At 46.6% G+C, this 16,821-nt stretch overlaps 1 protein-coding gene across 6 annotated transcripts in view; it reads right to left on the bottom strand.

Moving 5' to 3' along the window:
• Positions 1-16,821, bottom strand: part of AGRN (agrin) — a 231,126-nt gene that overhangs the window by 33,049 nt on the left and 181,256 nt on the right. For all 6 annotated transcript variants that reach the window (XM_033156285.1, XM_033156287.1, XM_033156286.1 and 3 more), the window contains 6 exons: positions 12,328-12,492; positions 6,358-6,501; positions 5,424-5,548; positions 4,176-4,281; positions 2,117-2,485; positions 1,048-1,182 (listed from right to left, as the gene is read on the bottom strand). In XM_033156285.1, coding sequence (XP_033012176.1) covers positions 1,048-1,182; positions 2,117-2,485; positions 4,176-4,281; positions 5,424-5,548; positions 6,358-6,501; positions 12,328-12,492 — 1,044 coding nt within the window. The remainder of the gene's footprint in view (positions 1-1,047; positions 1,183-2,116; positions 2,486-4,175; positions 4,282-5,423; positions 5,549-6,357; positions 6,502-12,327; positions 12,493-16,821) is intronic.

Genomic DNA, 16,821 nt, shown 5'->3' with positions numbered 1-16,821 from the left:
GTTATTCCCAAGGCCACAACAGGAGAGCAGACAAGGAGCCAGGCAGTAGCTTCAGGGCAGCTGGCAAAGTGGCCCTCCAGATGTTGATGAGCTACAACTCACCTCAACCCCGACAAAACTAAGCCAGGAAGATTTGGGCTGATCAGAAATGGGAGTCCAGCAACGTCTGGAGGGCCACAGCTTCCCCATCCCTGGCCCAAGGGAATGTTGACATTGTCAACATTGAACGTAGGCTGAAACAGGGTTGGCTGCCATGGTGCGCCTCTTAGAAAGATCTGAAGTTTTGTGAGGGAACTTAAGGCCTGGTCCCTAAAACAGAGTTACTTTACCCAGGGTTCACTGGCAGTGGAGAAGGAGGTCAGGAAAAACAGGTTGGAAATGAGCTAGTCTTCAAACGTCGCCAAGGACAGAGTAACAATGCTGAGCAAATTTTACCAAGGTTCTTTTTTCTTTCTTTCTTAGCGATGCATGGCCGTCATAACCCTGGAGTCTGCGTCCTCAACACCAGGGGATGAGGGCAAGGACTTTGAAGCAGAAGAGGGCATGCAGGGTCTGCCCCAGAAACGCTTTCAGCCCCCAGCCCCAGCCCAAGGATATGATTCAGAGGACTCCTAGGAAGATGTGAGGCTCCCCTGCTCCGTCACAGCAGGAGGTTACTGGAGAAGACTGGGTCCTTGAAGTAGAACAGCCTCTTGAAATGCAGCTGGTGCTACTGGTAAGGCTGTTCCTGCTGCTACTATATAAGGGCTGCATTATAGCTTGTTCCTTCCCAGAACAGCTTCAGAGCTCTGTGTTCCTGGACCTTGCCTTGCATCCAACCCAAACATCTGCCTTGCATTCCAGCCTGAACCTTGTCCCACACCCTGGCCGGGCCATGCTGTACCTCAGAGCACAACAGTACCCTCTTTTGCAAAACTACAATTTGCAGAGTCCCCGTGACAGTTTAACGGATTTTAAGCTTAGCTGGGATTCTGTTCCCAACTAAGGCGAGTTATGGATCACTTTGCCCATGGAAGTCAGGCTACAATAGAACAAAACTATATTTACCTGGACAGTTGCTTCCCTCTGCGTCGGCAGCAGCTGTCTTGCCATCAGAGCAGCATCCCAAGGGGGTGTTGTAACATGTGGCCCTCTCTATAACTGGGGTGCTCGTGACCCTCACTTCTTCCATCTCCTCGTCCCCTGCATAACAACAGAAAGAAGGCTTTAAATCTTTTTTGGGGGAGAGGAAGAACTCTTAGGATTTTAAAGATCCTATCACAAGAGGTTTCTTTGTGGACATCCTGTTGTTTTCCTTGATCAGATTCCTGCAGGACAGGTCTGTGAAAAAGGGCTACACTGTGAGGATAATATTTGCAAATTTGCCTCTGAGAAGAGCCTTGCTGGGTCAGGTCAAAAGGGCTCATCTAGTCCAGCAGCCTTTTCTCACAGGGGCCAACAAGATGCCCCAACGGGAAGGCCACAAGCAGGACACAAGCACAACAGCAAATCTCCCACCTTGTGGCCCCCACCAACTGGCATTCAGAGGCATCGCTAGTAGTAATTGAGAGCTTTCTCCTCCGTGAATTTGCATAGTCCACTTTTTAAAGCCATCCCAAGAGAATACAATGAATAAGAACAAAAGGAGAGCCTTGCTGGAACAGGCCAATGGCCCATCATAGTCCACCCTCCCCTTCTCACAGTGACCAACCATTATGGGAAACTTGCTAGGTGGACAATGAGAGCAACTCTCCCCACTTATGATTCCCAGCAATTGGTATTCAGGGGCATTCCGCCTCCAACGTTGTAGGGGGAATGTAGCCTTAAGTGGCTAGTAGCTATTGAGAGTCTTACACTCCAAAGCAACATGGACAAGAAATTTGCTGTGCAAGGCCAAACCAGACCCTGGTAGCCACAGTTTTGTTTTTTTAAAGAAAAACTTGATCAGCAAAGCCAACCTAAAAATGTGGTTTCCCCCCTTCCAGAGACATGGCCTTCTCTGCAGTGGCACCCAGATTACAGCATGCCATTCTCAGGTATAAAATGCCTGGGAGAATGCATTGCCAGGCGAATGCAACCCCTTTGCATGGTCCTCAGGCAACAAAGAACTGACATGAAAACGGCACAGCCAGCTCACCGGTGGAGCTTGCACCACTGCCTTCTTGGTCTCCACTGATGCCCATCTCTGGGTCCCCACTGCCTTCTGCGCTGCCTGGCTCAACGTAAGCTGGCTGGCTGGTGACTGGGACAACCGGGGCAGTCGACAGAGGTCGGATTGTGGTCTGGCGGACACCATGCGTGGTCCAAGCAGTTGTGGCTGGGCGAGGGGAGGTGCTGATCCGCCGCGTGACTGGGTGGCTCTGCGGGGAAGCCTTGACTTCAAAGTGCTGGGAGCTGCCTGGCGTCCTGGGCAGCTCAGGAACCTGGGGGGTGGCTTGAGGGGTTGGAGGGAGAAGGGGTCCCAAGGTTGCAGGTGGTGTAGCGTGGCTGGCATGAGTGATGGATTCTGCAGGGAAAGCAAAAGGAAGGCAGTGGTTAAGAGGCAGGCCAGGACCATCACTTGCCAAAGCTGGCTCAGCCCACAAGTCACATATGGGGACAGAGAAGTGGGTGAATAAACCTCATGGGTGCTGCTGTCTGTGGTTTGCAAAGCACTTAGAAGGCTATCATAAGGACGATCTCCATTGAGTAGCTCTCCAGGGTTCCAGACTTTCATAGCACCACCTGGAGATCTCAGGGATTAAACATGTGACTTCTTGCATGCAAAGCAGGCACTCTACCACTGAATGAGGGGCCTTCCCTACTTTTCAGATTGGTGACAAGTTTGCAAGTGTGACTCATGGTGCTTCTTCATCACCATGTTAAAACTGGGAGAAAATAGTTATTTTAGTGGTGGTGTCATCAAGAGTTTGGGGCACCTATCCAGGGCCCACTGGGCAGAAGAGAGCCGGAGGGACCTCAAATACAGTAGGATGTGCTGACTGCATGTTGGAGTAGGTGAAGTGATGCACTTTGTTATTTAAAGAGACCCACACACCCTGCTACACAAAAAATGGCCACAGAGTCAAGAGTCTAAAATGACTTGGCTCCACCACTGATTGTGAGATAACAGATTTCCAAAGCACGCCTTTGGAATTTGAGACCTGCTCCCGTACCAATTTGTTTGCAACTCAAGTGAGTACATCAGATTGGCTTGCATATCACATGCCAAAATCAATAACCTCTCATCAGGCACCAAGGCTCAAAAGAGTGTATATATTTGCTCTCTTTTGTTTCAGAACAAATCTGATATCTGGCTTTTTGACAATTACAGGGTCGAAAAACCTGAAGGCTCGTCATTAAGATTTGAGCCCTGCTTATTACATTCACACAACATCGGAAGGCTGAATAGCTTCCCAGACCTTAACTCAGACCTTGACGGCAGCTTTTGACATTTGGATCTTTTCACTGTTGTTGTTGTTTTTTTAAATGAACATTTTAGCTGTGGATCTGTCTCCTGTCAGCCCCAACCAGCATTGCCAATGGGCAGCGATGATGGGAGTTGTAGCTCAACACCAGAAAGGTCACAGTACCCCCATCCATGTTTTGTGAGGACTTACTGGGACTATAAGGCAGGTTACACAGGTAAAAATAAATATATAGTTCTGTGTTCATTTTAGCTGGTCCATAACCCCACAACTGCACCCCAGCACCCCTGGTAATCATAACTGATTGTCAGTAGTAGTTAAAAAGAGCTGTTTAAAATTTGATGCCTGAGTTTGATTTCTGCCCCCCCCCTTTCCCTTGTGTGTCTTTTTTTTTTTTTAAGATTATAAGCCTATAGGCAGGGAATGTCTTGTTTTACCTGGCTGTATATAAACCACTGTGGGACCCTTTTTGGCTAAACAGCAAGGTGCAAATGCAATCAATAAATCAATTGCCCCCAAGTTCCTATCTATCTCTCGATTAATGAATTAAATTTATATGCCAACTTTTCCTTCAAGGAACTCAAGGTGGTATACATGGTTTCTCCTTCCCCATTTTATGCTCACAACATCCCCATGAGGTAGGTTAGGTTTTGAGATGGTGACCGGCCCACGGTTACCCAGTAAGCTTTGTGGCTATATGGGGATTTGAACCCTGGCGCCCCAAGTCCGGGTTCAACCCTCTATAACCATTACGCCACTGCCCAAACAAGAAGCTTGACATGTATTTACCTTGGCACTGGCCAAAGTGCTTCACCTCTATGACCTGCCCTTGTCGGCAAGCGATGGTCCTCAGCTGGCACTGGTCACCATAGGTCACTCCGTCCGAGCCGCAGACCTAGGATATTTGATCAGATTTGATATTTGTAATTCCGCTTTTCCAGCAACTGTGTTGAGATCAAACCAGCACTCAGTAATAACAGGATTAAAAATACAGTAAGTGACCATCACAGTCATTATAGCCATATAAAAAAGGCAATAAGGCAAAAAGCAAAACAATTCATCAAAACAATTCATCCAATGGCTGCTGAGCATCAGCCCTGAGCCTGTTGACGTGTGTGTGTGTGTGTGTGTGTGTGTGTTAATGAGTGAGAGTGAAACAGATAATGGCAGTTCAGACTCATAGAGTTGGAAAGGACCCTGAGGGTTATCTGGTCCACTGCAGGAATATGCAGCTGTTCCTTACAGGGATCTAACTAGCAACCTTGGCGTTATCAGCACCGTGCACTAACCGACTGAGCTATCCAGGTTCTCCAGTGGAGAGGCAACAGGGATGCTCCTCTGCTGATACAACAGGGACAGAGATCAAAGCCCAGTAAGATTCTGGGGGGTATGGGAACATAAAAGTGTAAGAACATAAGAAAAACTTGCTGGATCAGTCCATTGGTTCATCTCATCCAGCATCTTGTTCCCACAGTAGCCAACCAGGTGCCTGCTGGAACCCTCAAGCAGGACCCAAGCGCCTCCTGTGGTTTCTAGCAACTGCTATTCAAAAACATTACAGCCTCTGACTGTGATGGCAGAGTATAGCCGCTGTGGCTAGTAGCCACTGACAGTCTTATCAGTCATGAATTTGTCCAATTGTCTTTTAAAGCCATCCAAGTTGGTGGCGATCACTACCTCCGGAGGGAGCAAGTTTGATGATTTAACTGTGCAATGAATGAAGAAGTACTTTCTTGGCAACAGCTAACACGAGAAGAGAGGGCAGTGGAAGGTGAAGCAAGGTCAGGTTGTAGTAAGACCACAGGTGACTTGAGTTCAGCTGTAAATAAGCTCATCTGTTCCCTCAATTTGTAAAACGGGAACAATAAATTCTAGGAGTTGTCTCCCGCGTTATGTCCTAGTCAGAAGATACTCACTGAAATTAATGACATGACTAGCTTAGGTCTACTTATGTCGTGTGTGTGTGTGTGTGTGTGTGTGTGTGTGTGTGTCCTACACTGAGTAGGGCTGACAATGGACACAATTGTGTCTACTTACCTTGGTCATGTTGGCCTCCGTGCAGAGTGGGGATGGGCACTCACAGTGTGCAAAGCCATTTACTTCCACGCAGGACGCCCCAAACTCACACACCATTTCAGTGCAGGACGAGGGTGCAGATGGGTCTGAGTAGGGTAGGATAAACAAACAGTAGAGGCATGCCATGAAAACTTATACATCTGGATCCTGCCTAACAGTTGGTAGGTCTTCCTTTGCAGATGATGGAGGCGGCATGCACACCACACATCTAAGCAGTGGGGAAGTGGTCTGGGGTCACGGGAGGTAACTGTTTCTGCAGCAGGGTCAACTGCCTCTAGCATCCTAGAGCTGCCCAATCTGCACGAAAGGGGAGCTTCTTAGCCACTGTATGCTCCCATGCTAAGCATTTAGGAACACTGCAAACACAAGGTGCTTCTGTTTCAAGAGAGTGGTGTGCAAGTTCTGTTATGTGGGATGGAGCTACATGTGAAGCACAACTTAAGGCCCCCCGAAAGAAGATACTGGAGCACTCCAAATCCTTTGTCCGTGTCTGTGCACATGCTGAAATAATAGATCTAGCTGAAAAGCAATGCATGGAGACTTGCATTAATTGTTGCAATGCACCCCTAATTAATATTGTATAATTTTAGAAGGGTGTGGTTGTGACTACCATGAAGGGACCTTGTACTTCTGATTTTGCCATTACACTGCTACATTTATAAAACACATTTAAAGCACACGACTTCCCCCCAAAGAACTGTAGTTTGTTAAGAGCGCCAGGAACCCTAGGATTCTCTGGGGGGAAGCAATGTGCTTTAGGATGTGTGGGGTACACACAGCCAGAGAGGTGTTGAAGCCATATTCACAAACGGTTGTATTATACCGCAATCTTGGGTTCTCCAAACCAATGTGGGAGCGGAAAGCCCACGAAGAAAGCAGCCCCTCCCCCCCTCACCTTTCTCACAGCCAGACATTCCCAGCTTGCTTCCGTTGGGACACTGGTTGCATTTCATGCCGGTGATGCCGGTTTTGCAGGAACACAAGCCTGTCATCTGCTCACAGTCATCGCGCACCGAGCCCACGGGATCACAGTGGCAAGCTTCACAGGGAGGCAACGGGATGAGAAGGAACAAAGTGAATATATGACACAGAAATGCCCCCCCCCCTCCTCTCGCTTTGGCCCCATCCATTAAAAGCTCTATGATACTACTTTAAACAGCCATGGCTACTCCCCTGGGAACTGTAGTTTGCTAAAGGTGCTGAGAATTGTTAGGAGGCACGCACACACCCCTTCCCTTTATCGAGCTATAATTCTCAGAGTGGTTTAAAAATCACTCCCCCTCTTCCCAGGGAAGTCTGGGAATTGTAGCTCTTTGAAGAGAATGGAGGGGTGTGTGTGTCCCCCAACAACCCTTAGCACACTATCATAACAATGCATCATTTAACTTCTAGATTTCACTGCCATATGAAAGTTTTAAAGGGAAATGGTGACAAATGCCAGTGGGGAAAAGTACATCAAATGCCAACAGACCATTCCCTGTTGCTATGTGCTCCACTCCACCACCAACTAAAAATATCAAGCAGTAACAATGAGAGAGGGCTACTGCCTTCCTGCCCCACTTGTGGGCTTCCCAGAAGCACCTGATAGACCCCACTGTGAGAAAAATAGGACTCTGGACAAGATGACTTTTGTTTTGCTCCTGCAGGGCTCTTCTTGTTCTTTTATGTATTCAAGACATCCTTTTATTTATTAAATATATCTTTATTAATCCTGCCCTTTCTCCCAAAAGAGCCCAGAGTGGGGTTGATGGCAAAAATGTCTGTGATTTTTTTTTAAATACCATTTAAAATAAAACAAAAACTTATTTAAAAACCTCTAAAACACAATAAAAATTTTAAGAACAGATGCAGCCAAACATGAAGAGTTTTCATCAGGCCACTAAAAGGGTACAGTGACGACGCCTGCCTTATATCAATGGGCAGGGAGTTCCACAAAGTACAGGTGCTGCCACACTAAAGGAATGATTCCTAAAGCATCACAACAGTGCTTCAAATGTGTGGTTTGGATGTGACCATCATTTGTCATGACTGGACAGGAACTGCCATCTGTGTGGCATTTGTGGAAGTGCAAACCTCAAAAATGTTTACGTATGAGCCACCTCTTACGTTCTTAATGGGCTGCATGGATAGTTTAGGTCAACACAGAGGGTCATGTATATAGCTGTCAAGCGGGGGGGTTGGGTGCAGATCAACAATAACTCACAAGGTGTCAGCGAAGTTAACTCTTTAGTCAAAGAAACAAAACAGCTCAGGCCTAGTAAGAACAGCAACTCCCCAGTAGTTCTTGCCCCAACAAGGCAGCTGCAACCTGAGACCTCTCCGCCTGATCTGTCTTTGCTCTGCCCTCTTCATACTCCTGCAGCTTCTGGGAGACCAAGGGGAAGGGGAGCTGATTACAGCTGGAGGGGGAGACTCCTTGGATTCATCATTAGCCTGCCTCATCTCTGCTTCTTGGGCCCCCTTCCCTCCAGCCTCCACTTCTGCCTCTGACTCTGGACTGCTCTCTGCCACAGCCTCTTCCTGATCACTAAATCCTGTTGCCTCTTCAGCTTCTAACACCTCCTCCTGCTAATCTGCTCCCTCTTCTCCCTCTGACAACTCATCGTCATCCCATCACCAATCTCCTGGCTCTGAGTCTTCTTTCCTTGGGGGTTCCCCAGCTGGTGCTTCCCACCATTCCTCTGCATCCAGCCAGTCTTGTAAAACTTTCAATCACAGCCCCAAATCAAAGGGCATATGAGCACAAATGCAGATGTTCTTGGCTCTATCTCTAGGCACACCAGACAGGCAAATCCTGACTGCAACTCCCACCCCCAATGCATTTCCCAACTCTCTGTTGAGCGTGTAAGAAGGGAGGGAGGGGGGCATAAAGTTATAAGACAAAACCACTTATTGTCTGAAAACTCTCAACGGAAAACAAAACTCTCTGGTTCATTTTGCAGACAGCAGGTTCCTTTTGAGAAGGGACAGCTGGGTTTGGGATGGTGGAGGATTCATCAATCCCCTTCCAGTCGTCAGTTCCAGTGGTTAATGAGTTATGCCGTTAGATGCACACATCCCAGTTCCCAGCATGATCTTAAGCCTACTGTGAGCGTGGGCTTTTATAACTTTAATGGGGTAACACTTGTTCTCAGCACCCAGGATGGAACCCAAGAGTCTCAACTCCCAGTTCAATGCTTAACTCTGAGGAAGGGCTTGTTGTTTTTAATCACTGGGATAGATAAAGCCATCTCCATTTGAGGAATGACTGCCTCAGAACAATTCAGATCCATCGCCCAAGAGACAAAGGAAGAGGGAGACGGTATCACTATAATAATTTCAGTCTCTCTCTCTCTCTCTCTCTCTCTCTCTCTCTCTCTCTCTGTGTGTGTGTGTGTGTGAGAGAGAGAGAGAGAGAGAGAGAGAGATTTCTTTGTTGTTTGCTATCCTTTCCAAATAACTCTTCTTCCCATGATAATTCCGCCCTCTCCCCGTTCACCACCTTATCGATTCCTTTGCTTTTGTCTCCAATGGAGCTTGAAATTAACACAGCCTTCCCCTGCCTCCACCTCTTCTCTCTCTCTCTCTCTCTCTCTCTCTCTCTCTCTCTCTCTCTCTCTCTCTCCCAACCCCCCCCCCCCCGCCCTATCACAGTTCACTTCCTTATTTGCACAGAGGAATAGTCTCAATACAGATCTGGGGAAAGTGATCAAGATTGGGCTGTATACCTTGCCCCAATTTCTCAACAGAAATTTAAGGTGCCATCTGGGGTGTCAAAGTAGGGGTGGAAAATGGAAGGCACTGGTGTGGGGGAACAGAGAGCTGGGTTTTTAGCTAGGGGTGAGCAGAAGGAAAACTGCATTCCATCAGCAAACTACTGGCCTATTGGCCTGGAGTCTAAATTAACCCAACCAAAAGTTACTAGCCTGCAATTTTTTATTCCTAAGAATGGACAGTACATGTCATTGGCCCCGGAGTCCAGCAACAACCAGGATTCAGAGTTGGGTGCTAAGGAGCTAGAGTGGGGTTCTTAGCCCTGAAACGGAATATGCGGACAAGGAGCCCCCCTGAACCCAGGTCCACAGCACTAGTGCCCATAGAAGTGGAAGCCAATAAATCTTCAGTTCACTTCCGTGTTAGAGCACAAGTTGCATTGCTCACTAGGAGCTCTCCTTGGTGCTGAAGCAGCCTGCCTGCCTTGCTGTTTTGCACTGTGGGCTCGTACAGTAGACAAGGACAGAGCACTGCTTGCTGCTGAGTGCAGGGAGGAGGTAGAACACCCTTCTCCTCTGCACCTAGCAAAGGAATGCAGAGGGCTGCCAGAGGAGGGGTAGAATGCTGTGTGCCTCTTCTGCACCCCACTCACCTAGTCACCTATGGTGACCAGAGTTAGGCAAGTGGCGACCTTTTAAGTTGTGGTACCCAGTCAAGAAAGCTTACCTACCACCTCCTCTCATAACCACTAGGTGGAGCCTTTTTAATCCCCCCTCTCCTTTTTAAGGCACTACTTAACTTGGGTTTTACTATGCTGTTCTGCTTATATAGTGCTTAGTGTGGACTGGAAAAGTTGTAGCCATTCGAATCCCCCCTCACCCATGAAGCTCACTGGATGGCTTTGGGACAGCCATCATATCACTTAACCTAAGCTATCTCACAGGGATGTTGTAATGATAAAATGGAGAGGAAGGGGGCAAGAACCACACAAGCCTCCTTTAGCTCCTTGGAGTAAAGACAAGGATATAAATGTAAGAAATAAAATTAAATAAAACATTGATATTGTTATTTGTAAGTGTGAATCTGTTGTTTTTGTTTTATTGTTTTTAATTTCGTCTCACTGCAAGTTGCTCTGGAAGTAGATACTCTGTTGTTGTTTTACATTAATAAATGTAAATGTATTGTAGCATGCTGGATGGTTCATCCATTTTACTGAGCCTTCAGCCACCTGTCACCTCAGCAATAAGAACTAAAAGCTTATGAAGTGGAAGGCTGAAGTCTGCAGGAAAACCTAACACCTTCAAGCTAGGAACAAAATGTAGGTTCATTCCTATTCAGTCAGCTGGCAAAATATTCATTTCTACAGCTGGAGACAACAGGCGGGATTAAATTTGGGGCTTCTGCTAACATCTGGAGGAGAGCAAGAATACATTTCTCATGGGGACTACTACTAACATCTGGCTAAGTGAAACCCAAAATGGTTATTACTAACATCTGGAAAAGAGAGTGTCGGGTTTCTCCCATGGCCAGCATCTGGAAGGCATCAGAACAAATTTCTCTACCATCTGCAGGAAAGGAAAGGTATGTTTTTGCAGAACATTATTATTAGAAGAGGATTGGAGGGGGAAAGCTTCCTCTTAACATCTGGAGTTTTCAACTCCCATGAACTAACAAGACGGAATTGGTCAGATCAGCTTCCTCCAGCCTGTTGACAGGGCTCTGCAATTTCCCTTGCCGCAAGGCCTGCTCCACATCTTACAAGCACAGGCCCATCTGTTTTAAATTAACACACAAGTTGAACCTAAGGCAGACCTTTTGTAAATCTGGCTACGTGCTGCAACTCTTTGAAAAACGACTTCATGCCACATAGAGTGAATGTGACCTGACCTCCAGACCTGGATGTTGTTATTGCTCACAGATTTGGTCTTGCAGGGCGAGGGCAAGGAGTCTGTGAGCTTCCAAGGAGGGTTTGCTCCTTGTGTGACTGTCAAGGCCAAGACAGTCTAAAAATGAGCAGACCTCAGACAAAGAGCATGGGAGTCTGCTGATGGCAGCAGTAGTCCAAAACATCCAGAGGGTACCAGATTGGAGGAGGCTGTTCTAGGGCATAGGTAGGCAAACTAAGGCCAAGGGGCTGAATCTGGCCCAATTGCCTTCTAAATCTGGCCCATGGATGGTTCGGGAATCAGCGTGTTTTTACATGAGTAGAATGTGTCCTTTTATTTAAAATGCATCTCTGGGTTATTTGTGGGGCCTGTCTGGCGTTTTTACATGAGTAGAATGTGTCCTTTTATTTAAAATGCATCTTTGGGTTATTTGTGGGGCATAGGAATTTGTTCATTTCCCCCCCCCCCAATATAGTCCGGCTCCCCACAAGGTCTGAGGGACAGTGGACCAGCCCCCTGCTGAAAAGGTTTGCTGACTCCTGTTCTAGGGTCTTAGGCAGAGATCTTTCCCAGCCCAACAGGGAGATGACCTTCTGCATGCAAAAGACAACTGGATATGTGAAACTGCCTTATATCAAGTCTCTTATATCAAGTATTTTCAAGTATCTAAAGGCCTGCTACATGGAAAATATAGCAAGCTTGTTTTCTGCTACTCTACACGGCAGGACCCAAACCAATGAATTCAAATTACACGAAAGAGATTTCTGTTTGTTCTAGCTGAGATTCCTGCATTTCAGTGGATTGGCCAAGATGACCCTCAGGGTCCCTTCCAATGCTACAATTCTATGATTCTGTGAATTGTTAGGAATAACTTTCTGACAGTAAGAGCTGCTTGACAGTCGAAAGGACTCCCTCAAAAGGTGGTGGACTCTCTTTCACTGTTTTAAAAATAGACATCTGTCAGGGATTCTTCAGCAGATTCCTAAAATTGGACTAAATGACCCTTGGGGTACCTTCCAACTCTAAAATTATATGATTCTATGATTTACCATCAGGCCCGTTTTATATGGGGGTGCTGGAAAACGAATGAACCTGGGATCTTCTACGTGCAGAGGGTCTGATTTTCTATTGATCTACTGCACCTTCCTAAGAGCATGCGATAAAAATGCAGCATCAACATTCACTCTGACACCGAACAGCTTTGCTGATGCCGGGCAGGAGTCATGCAAGCCTCCAGGATCTCCTGGCTCAAATTTCCCCTTTCTGGTTGTGACTGCAATACTCACGGGTACAGCCACTCTTGCTGTCGGTGACAATGCCACGGAAGTTCCAGAAGCCCGGCTCGCAGCGGTCACACTTTAAGCCCCCCACGCCAGGTTTGCAGGAGCACTGCCCTGTGGCAGGGTCACAACTGCCTCCATAGGAACCGTAGGGGTTACAGTGGCAGGTACCTGCAAAAGACGGGTAGGAGGTCAGATATGTATAATAACATAAAAGGGGCCCTGCTGGATCAGACCAAAAGCCCATCTAGTTATAAGAACGTCCAGTTTCTCAGTGGCCAGCCGGATGCCTGTGGGAAACGCACAAGCAGGACCCAAGTACAAGAGCACTCTCTCCTCCTGAAGCTTCCAGCAACTGGTATTCACAGGCCTTACTGCCTCCTACTGTGGAGGCATGACACAGCCATTGTGGCTGGTCCAGGATCCTGTTCTCACAGTGGCCAGCAAGATGCTTCTGGGAAGCCTCAAGTCAGGATCTGACATCAAATGAGATCTCCCCACTTATGATTCCCAGCACCCGGCATTCAGAGAAACACTGCCTTGAAATACAACATAGCCATCTCAGCTAGTAGCCACTGCCTTGTATTCTACAAATCTACTTGCCAAGGACAAGTACCCAAAGCAAAACACTTAAGCAGCACACAGATCCCGCCCCCCAAAGTTCTGCAGAAGCTGAAGTGAAGATCAGAAAACAGCAGAAACTCTCTCAAATGGCTTGGAAGAGACCCTGCTATTTCCTTGAAACGCTGGCACAAATGAAAGTAGGCCTTGCCTCTCTCCTGAGCCCTTTAGAGGAAGAGAGGGCTTTGTGCATATCACAAATAACAAATAGCTAGTATATCATGCCAACATTTGGAAGCCCTCAAACACAGTGATTGAGAAGAAAGAAATGGAGGTGGGAAAGAACAGTGGGTAGGTGTGGAAATGTTTTGTATATGCTCGCAAATCAAGAAAGGACACAGAAAAGCCACAGAATTCAGGTTCCTAAGAATCTGAGCTTTCACTCATATTTTTAAAAAATGAACCAGTTTCCATGACCTATCTAAATTATGCAGGATTGTGTGACTGTCTTATTTTATATAGCATCTTACTTTTATTTGCTCTTCATAATTTATAATGTGGGGTTGGAGAGCAATGGAGGTATGCCATTGTGCTTTATTCAGTCTCTCTAGCTGGAAGCCCTGCCAGATGGGTGGGGAATAATAATAATAATAATAATAATAATAATAATAATAATAATAATAATAATAATAATATTGAGAATATATAAATCTGCCTGATTCTGAGTGAGAGCACTGGTTCATCTAGCTCAGGATTGCCTACAATGACTGGCAGGGACACTCATTTCAGACCAAGAGTCTTTCCCATCACATACTGCCTGATCCTTCTAAGTGGAGGTGCTGGGGACTGAATCTTGGACTTTCTGTATGTAAAGGAGATGCTGTACCACTGAGCTAAGGCAACAGTGAGTTGCCTCCCAACACTTTCTTTGCCGCCATAAGCACTGAAAACTGGTGGAGGAGGAGCAGGAGGAGAAAGGGAAGGAGAAGGAGGAGAAAGCAACTAATAATAACAATCTGGGATTCTCAGAAAGCTGAATTCTACTTTCACTATCACATTCCACACTTCTCTTGCGAAATTGTTTATTGAGAAATACTAGCAATTGAAACAAAACAGTATGTGTTTTTTTAAGGAACTCTTACTTTTCAAGCTGTACGGTTTTGTGGGGCTTTCCCTCTTCCACCCTTGTTTACTTTCTGCCCCGCTATGTGGAGCTGCTCTCTCGCACAATGTCAAAAAGAGATTGTTCTCAGATTTCATTGGCTTATTGGCATGCAAAACTTCCCAGCCAAGGTCCATCTGCTCCTTGCTGTCTGCATGCAAATTCCCAGCTGTTGGGAATCAAATGTGGATGCACCCGCAGTCCAACCCTCTGTCTGTTCCTCTATGGGAGCAGGTACAAGTACATTGGTTCCTGGACAGATATGGGCAGATAACCCCTCGCTCGCTCTGAGGCAGGAGGCCAGAAAGAGATTCTTGGACAAACCAAAGTGGCTTATGTGACGCTGAATGTTTTCCTTCCATTGCAGGAAAACACTAGAGGGGGGAAATTATTGCAGAAGCTGGCCGCAGGGAATAAATCTGAGTCCTGCAGCACAGTTTTCAGGCTGGTGATTACATCTTGATTTATACCCCCTGCTGTGGACGCAAGGGCATGGGCGAGACACAGGTTTAAGAGAGGTTTGATTCAAGACACAGCAGATAAACTTTAGGAAGGGGGCGCAAATGGAGCTGGCTTGACAAACGGGGAAGTAAAGCTTAACGCCAGGAGCAATAGGTATGAGTGACTGGGGAAAACTGGGTTGCTCTGAACCTGATGATCATTGCTTTTCCTCTTGTCCTTTCTAGGGCTTCTAAGATCTCACGACACAACACGTGGATGTTTTTAAGCTCACCTTCACAGCTGTGGGAATTCTAAGCCTAGAGGATTGTCACTGCCCCTTTCCCCACACTCCAGCCCACCGGGTGGGGAAGTCCTATGCTAGTTTCTGCAAACAGGAAAATAGGAAGGTGTCTTATACTGAATCAGACTATTGGCCCATCTAGCTCAGTACTGTCTACACTGACTGGCAGTGGCTGTCGAGGGTTTTAAGAAAAGGAATCATTCTCAGCCCTATCTGGAGATGATGGTGCTTGAATGTGGGACTTTCTGCACCCAAAGCAGATGCTGTACCATAGACCTATGGATACTCATATGGTTAGGGACCTGCCTTATGTTGAGTCAGATTGTTGGGCAATCGAGCTGAGTACTGTCTACCGGAAGCGGCTCTGCAGAGTTTCAGACTGGGTCCTCTCTCAGCCCTACCTGGAGGTGCCACGGATTGAACCTGGGACCTTCTGCACGAGAAGCAGATGCTCTAACCACAAATCTATGTACTTGTAATATGCAAACCATGGGGACACAGAAGACATGCACAGGCCTGATGGCATGTAGCACCACACACTGGCCGTTACAAGGACCAGCATCACCTAAAAAACAGTAACAATTAATAAAAATGATGAAATAGAGCAGGGGCATCCAGCTTGTTGACCTCCAGGGGTTGCTGGAACTATAGCTGCCATCATCCTTGGCTGCTGGTCATGCCGGCTGGGGAAGATGGAAGTCAAGAGTCAAGCAACAAGCGGAGGCACCGCACTGGCTATCCCTGATCAAGAGCAGTGGCTTTTGAATGGTGTCCTGCAGACGCCTGGGATTCTGTGGATGTTCTTCAATTAAGTGATCAATTACAGCAGAAAAGCTTCCTTGAAAAAGAGCTCTCACCCTCCTACTGCCAATCATCATCATCTCCTAAGCCACGTTTCTAATCCTTATTATGTTCTGGACACGTTCTAGTTCACGCAGGGTGAAAAGCGAGGCTTGACAAGCCTGGCCAGAGTCTGATGTCAACTGGGTATGCAGCCTGGAACACTCCCCACAATGCCTCTCCCATACCCTGCACTTTTTGTGGCAGGTTATGTGAAGGCTTCTTAGAGCCAACAAGTTTTTAAATGGCTGCTTCACAGACACCTAGCTTTGCAACTCTTACAAAGAGACATGCCGTATAAGGTAGGTCTGCCTTATTATCCCAATATTGCACATTAAGGTAGGTGGTGCGGTATGGAGAGCTGCAAGATAAAGCATTGCTGGAATCCACCTGGTGCATCAGAACATAAGGAGAGCTAGCTGGATCAGGCCAGAGGCCCGCCTGGTCCTGTTCTTACAGTGGCCAACGAGATGCCCATTACGGGAGACCTGCAAGCAGGACCTGAGAGCAAGAGTCCTCTCTCCTCCCTTGCAATTCCCAGTAACTGGCATTCAGAAGCATACTGCTTCTGACAGGGGAAGGCAGAATGAAGCCATCATGGTTAGCAGCTACTGACAGCCTTGTTCTCCACGAATTTATATAATCCTCTTCTAAAGCCATCCAAGTTTGTGGCAATCACCGCCACTCGTGGCAGCGAATTCCATAGGAGGAAGGACTTTCTTTGGTCTCTCCTGAAATCTTCCAACGTTCTGCTTCATTCCCTGAGTTCTAGCGTTATATGAGAGGGGGGAAAAACTTTTCTCTTTTAAAATATTTTTTTAATATAATTTTTTAAATTAAATTTTCTGTTTTACAATTTAAAGTACTCATTTTTACATCCTTAAGATATCGATGACTTCCCTTCTTCTCTTTCCATGGTTCAATTTACATATCATAAATCCCTGCATATTTTACAGAAACTATACCATTCAGTATTCCATTATTACATCCATCGTAACTTATTTACACTGTTGAATTTATCTTAATGCTGCCAGCATTTTCAGCTGTACACAGTTATTTCCCATATATTCAATAAACATTTTCCAATCTTCTCTAAAAGTATGTTCTTCTTGTTCTCTTATTCTATATGTTAAGTCTGCAAGCTGTGTATATTCTAGCAACTTAAGTTGCCACTCTTCTTTGGTTGGGACCTTGC

This window comes from Lacerta agilis, chromosome 8 (assembly GCF_009819535.1).
Source record: "Lacerta agilis isolate rLacAgi1 chromosome 8, rLacAgi1.pri, whole genome shotgun sequence".
In the NCBI taxonomy this organism is placed as follows: domain Eukaryota; kingdom Metazoa; phylum Chordata; class Lepidosauria; order Squamata; family Lacertidae; genus Lacerta; species Lacerta agilis.
This window is presented reverse-complemented; position numbering and strand designations above follow the sequence as displayed.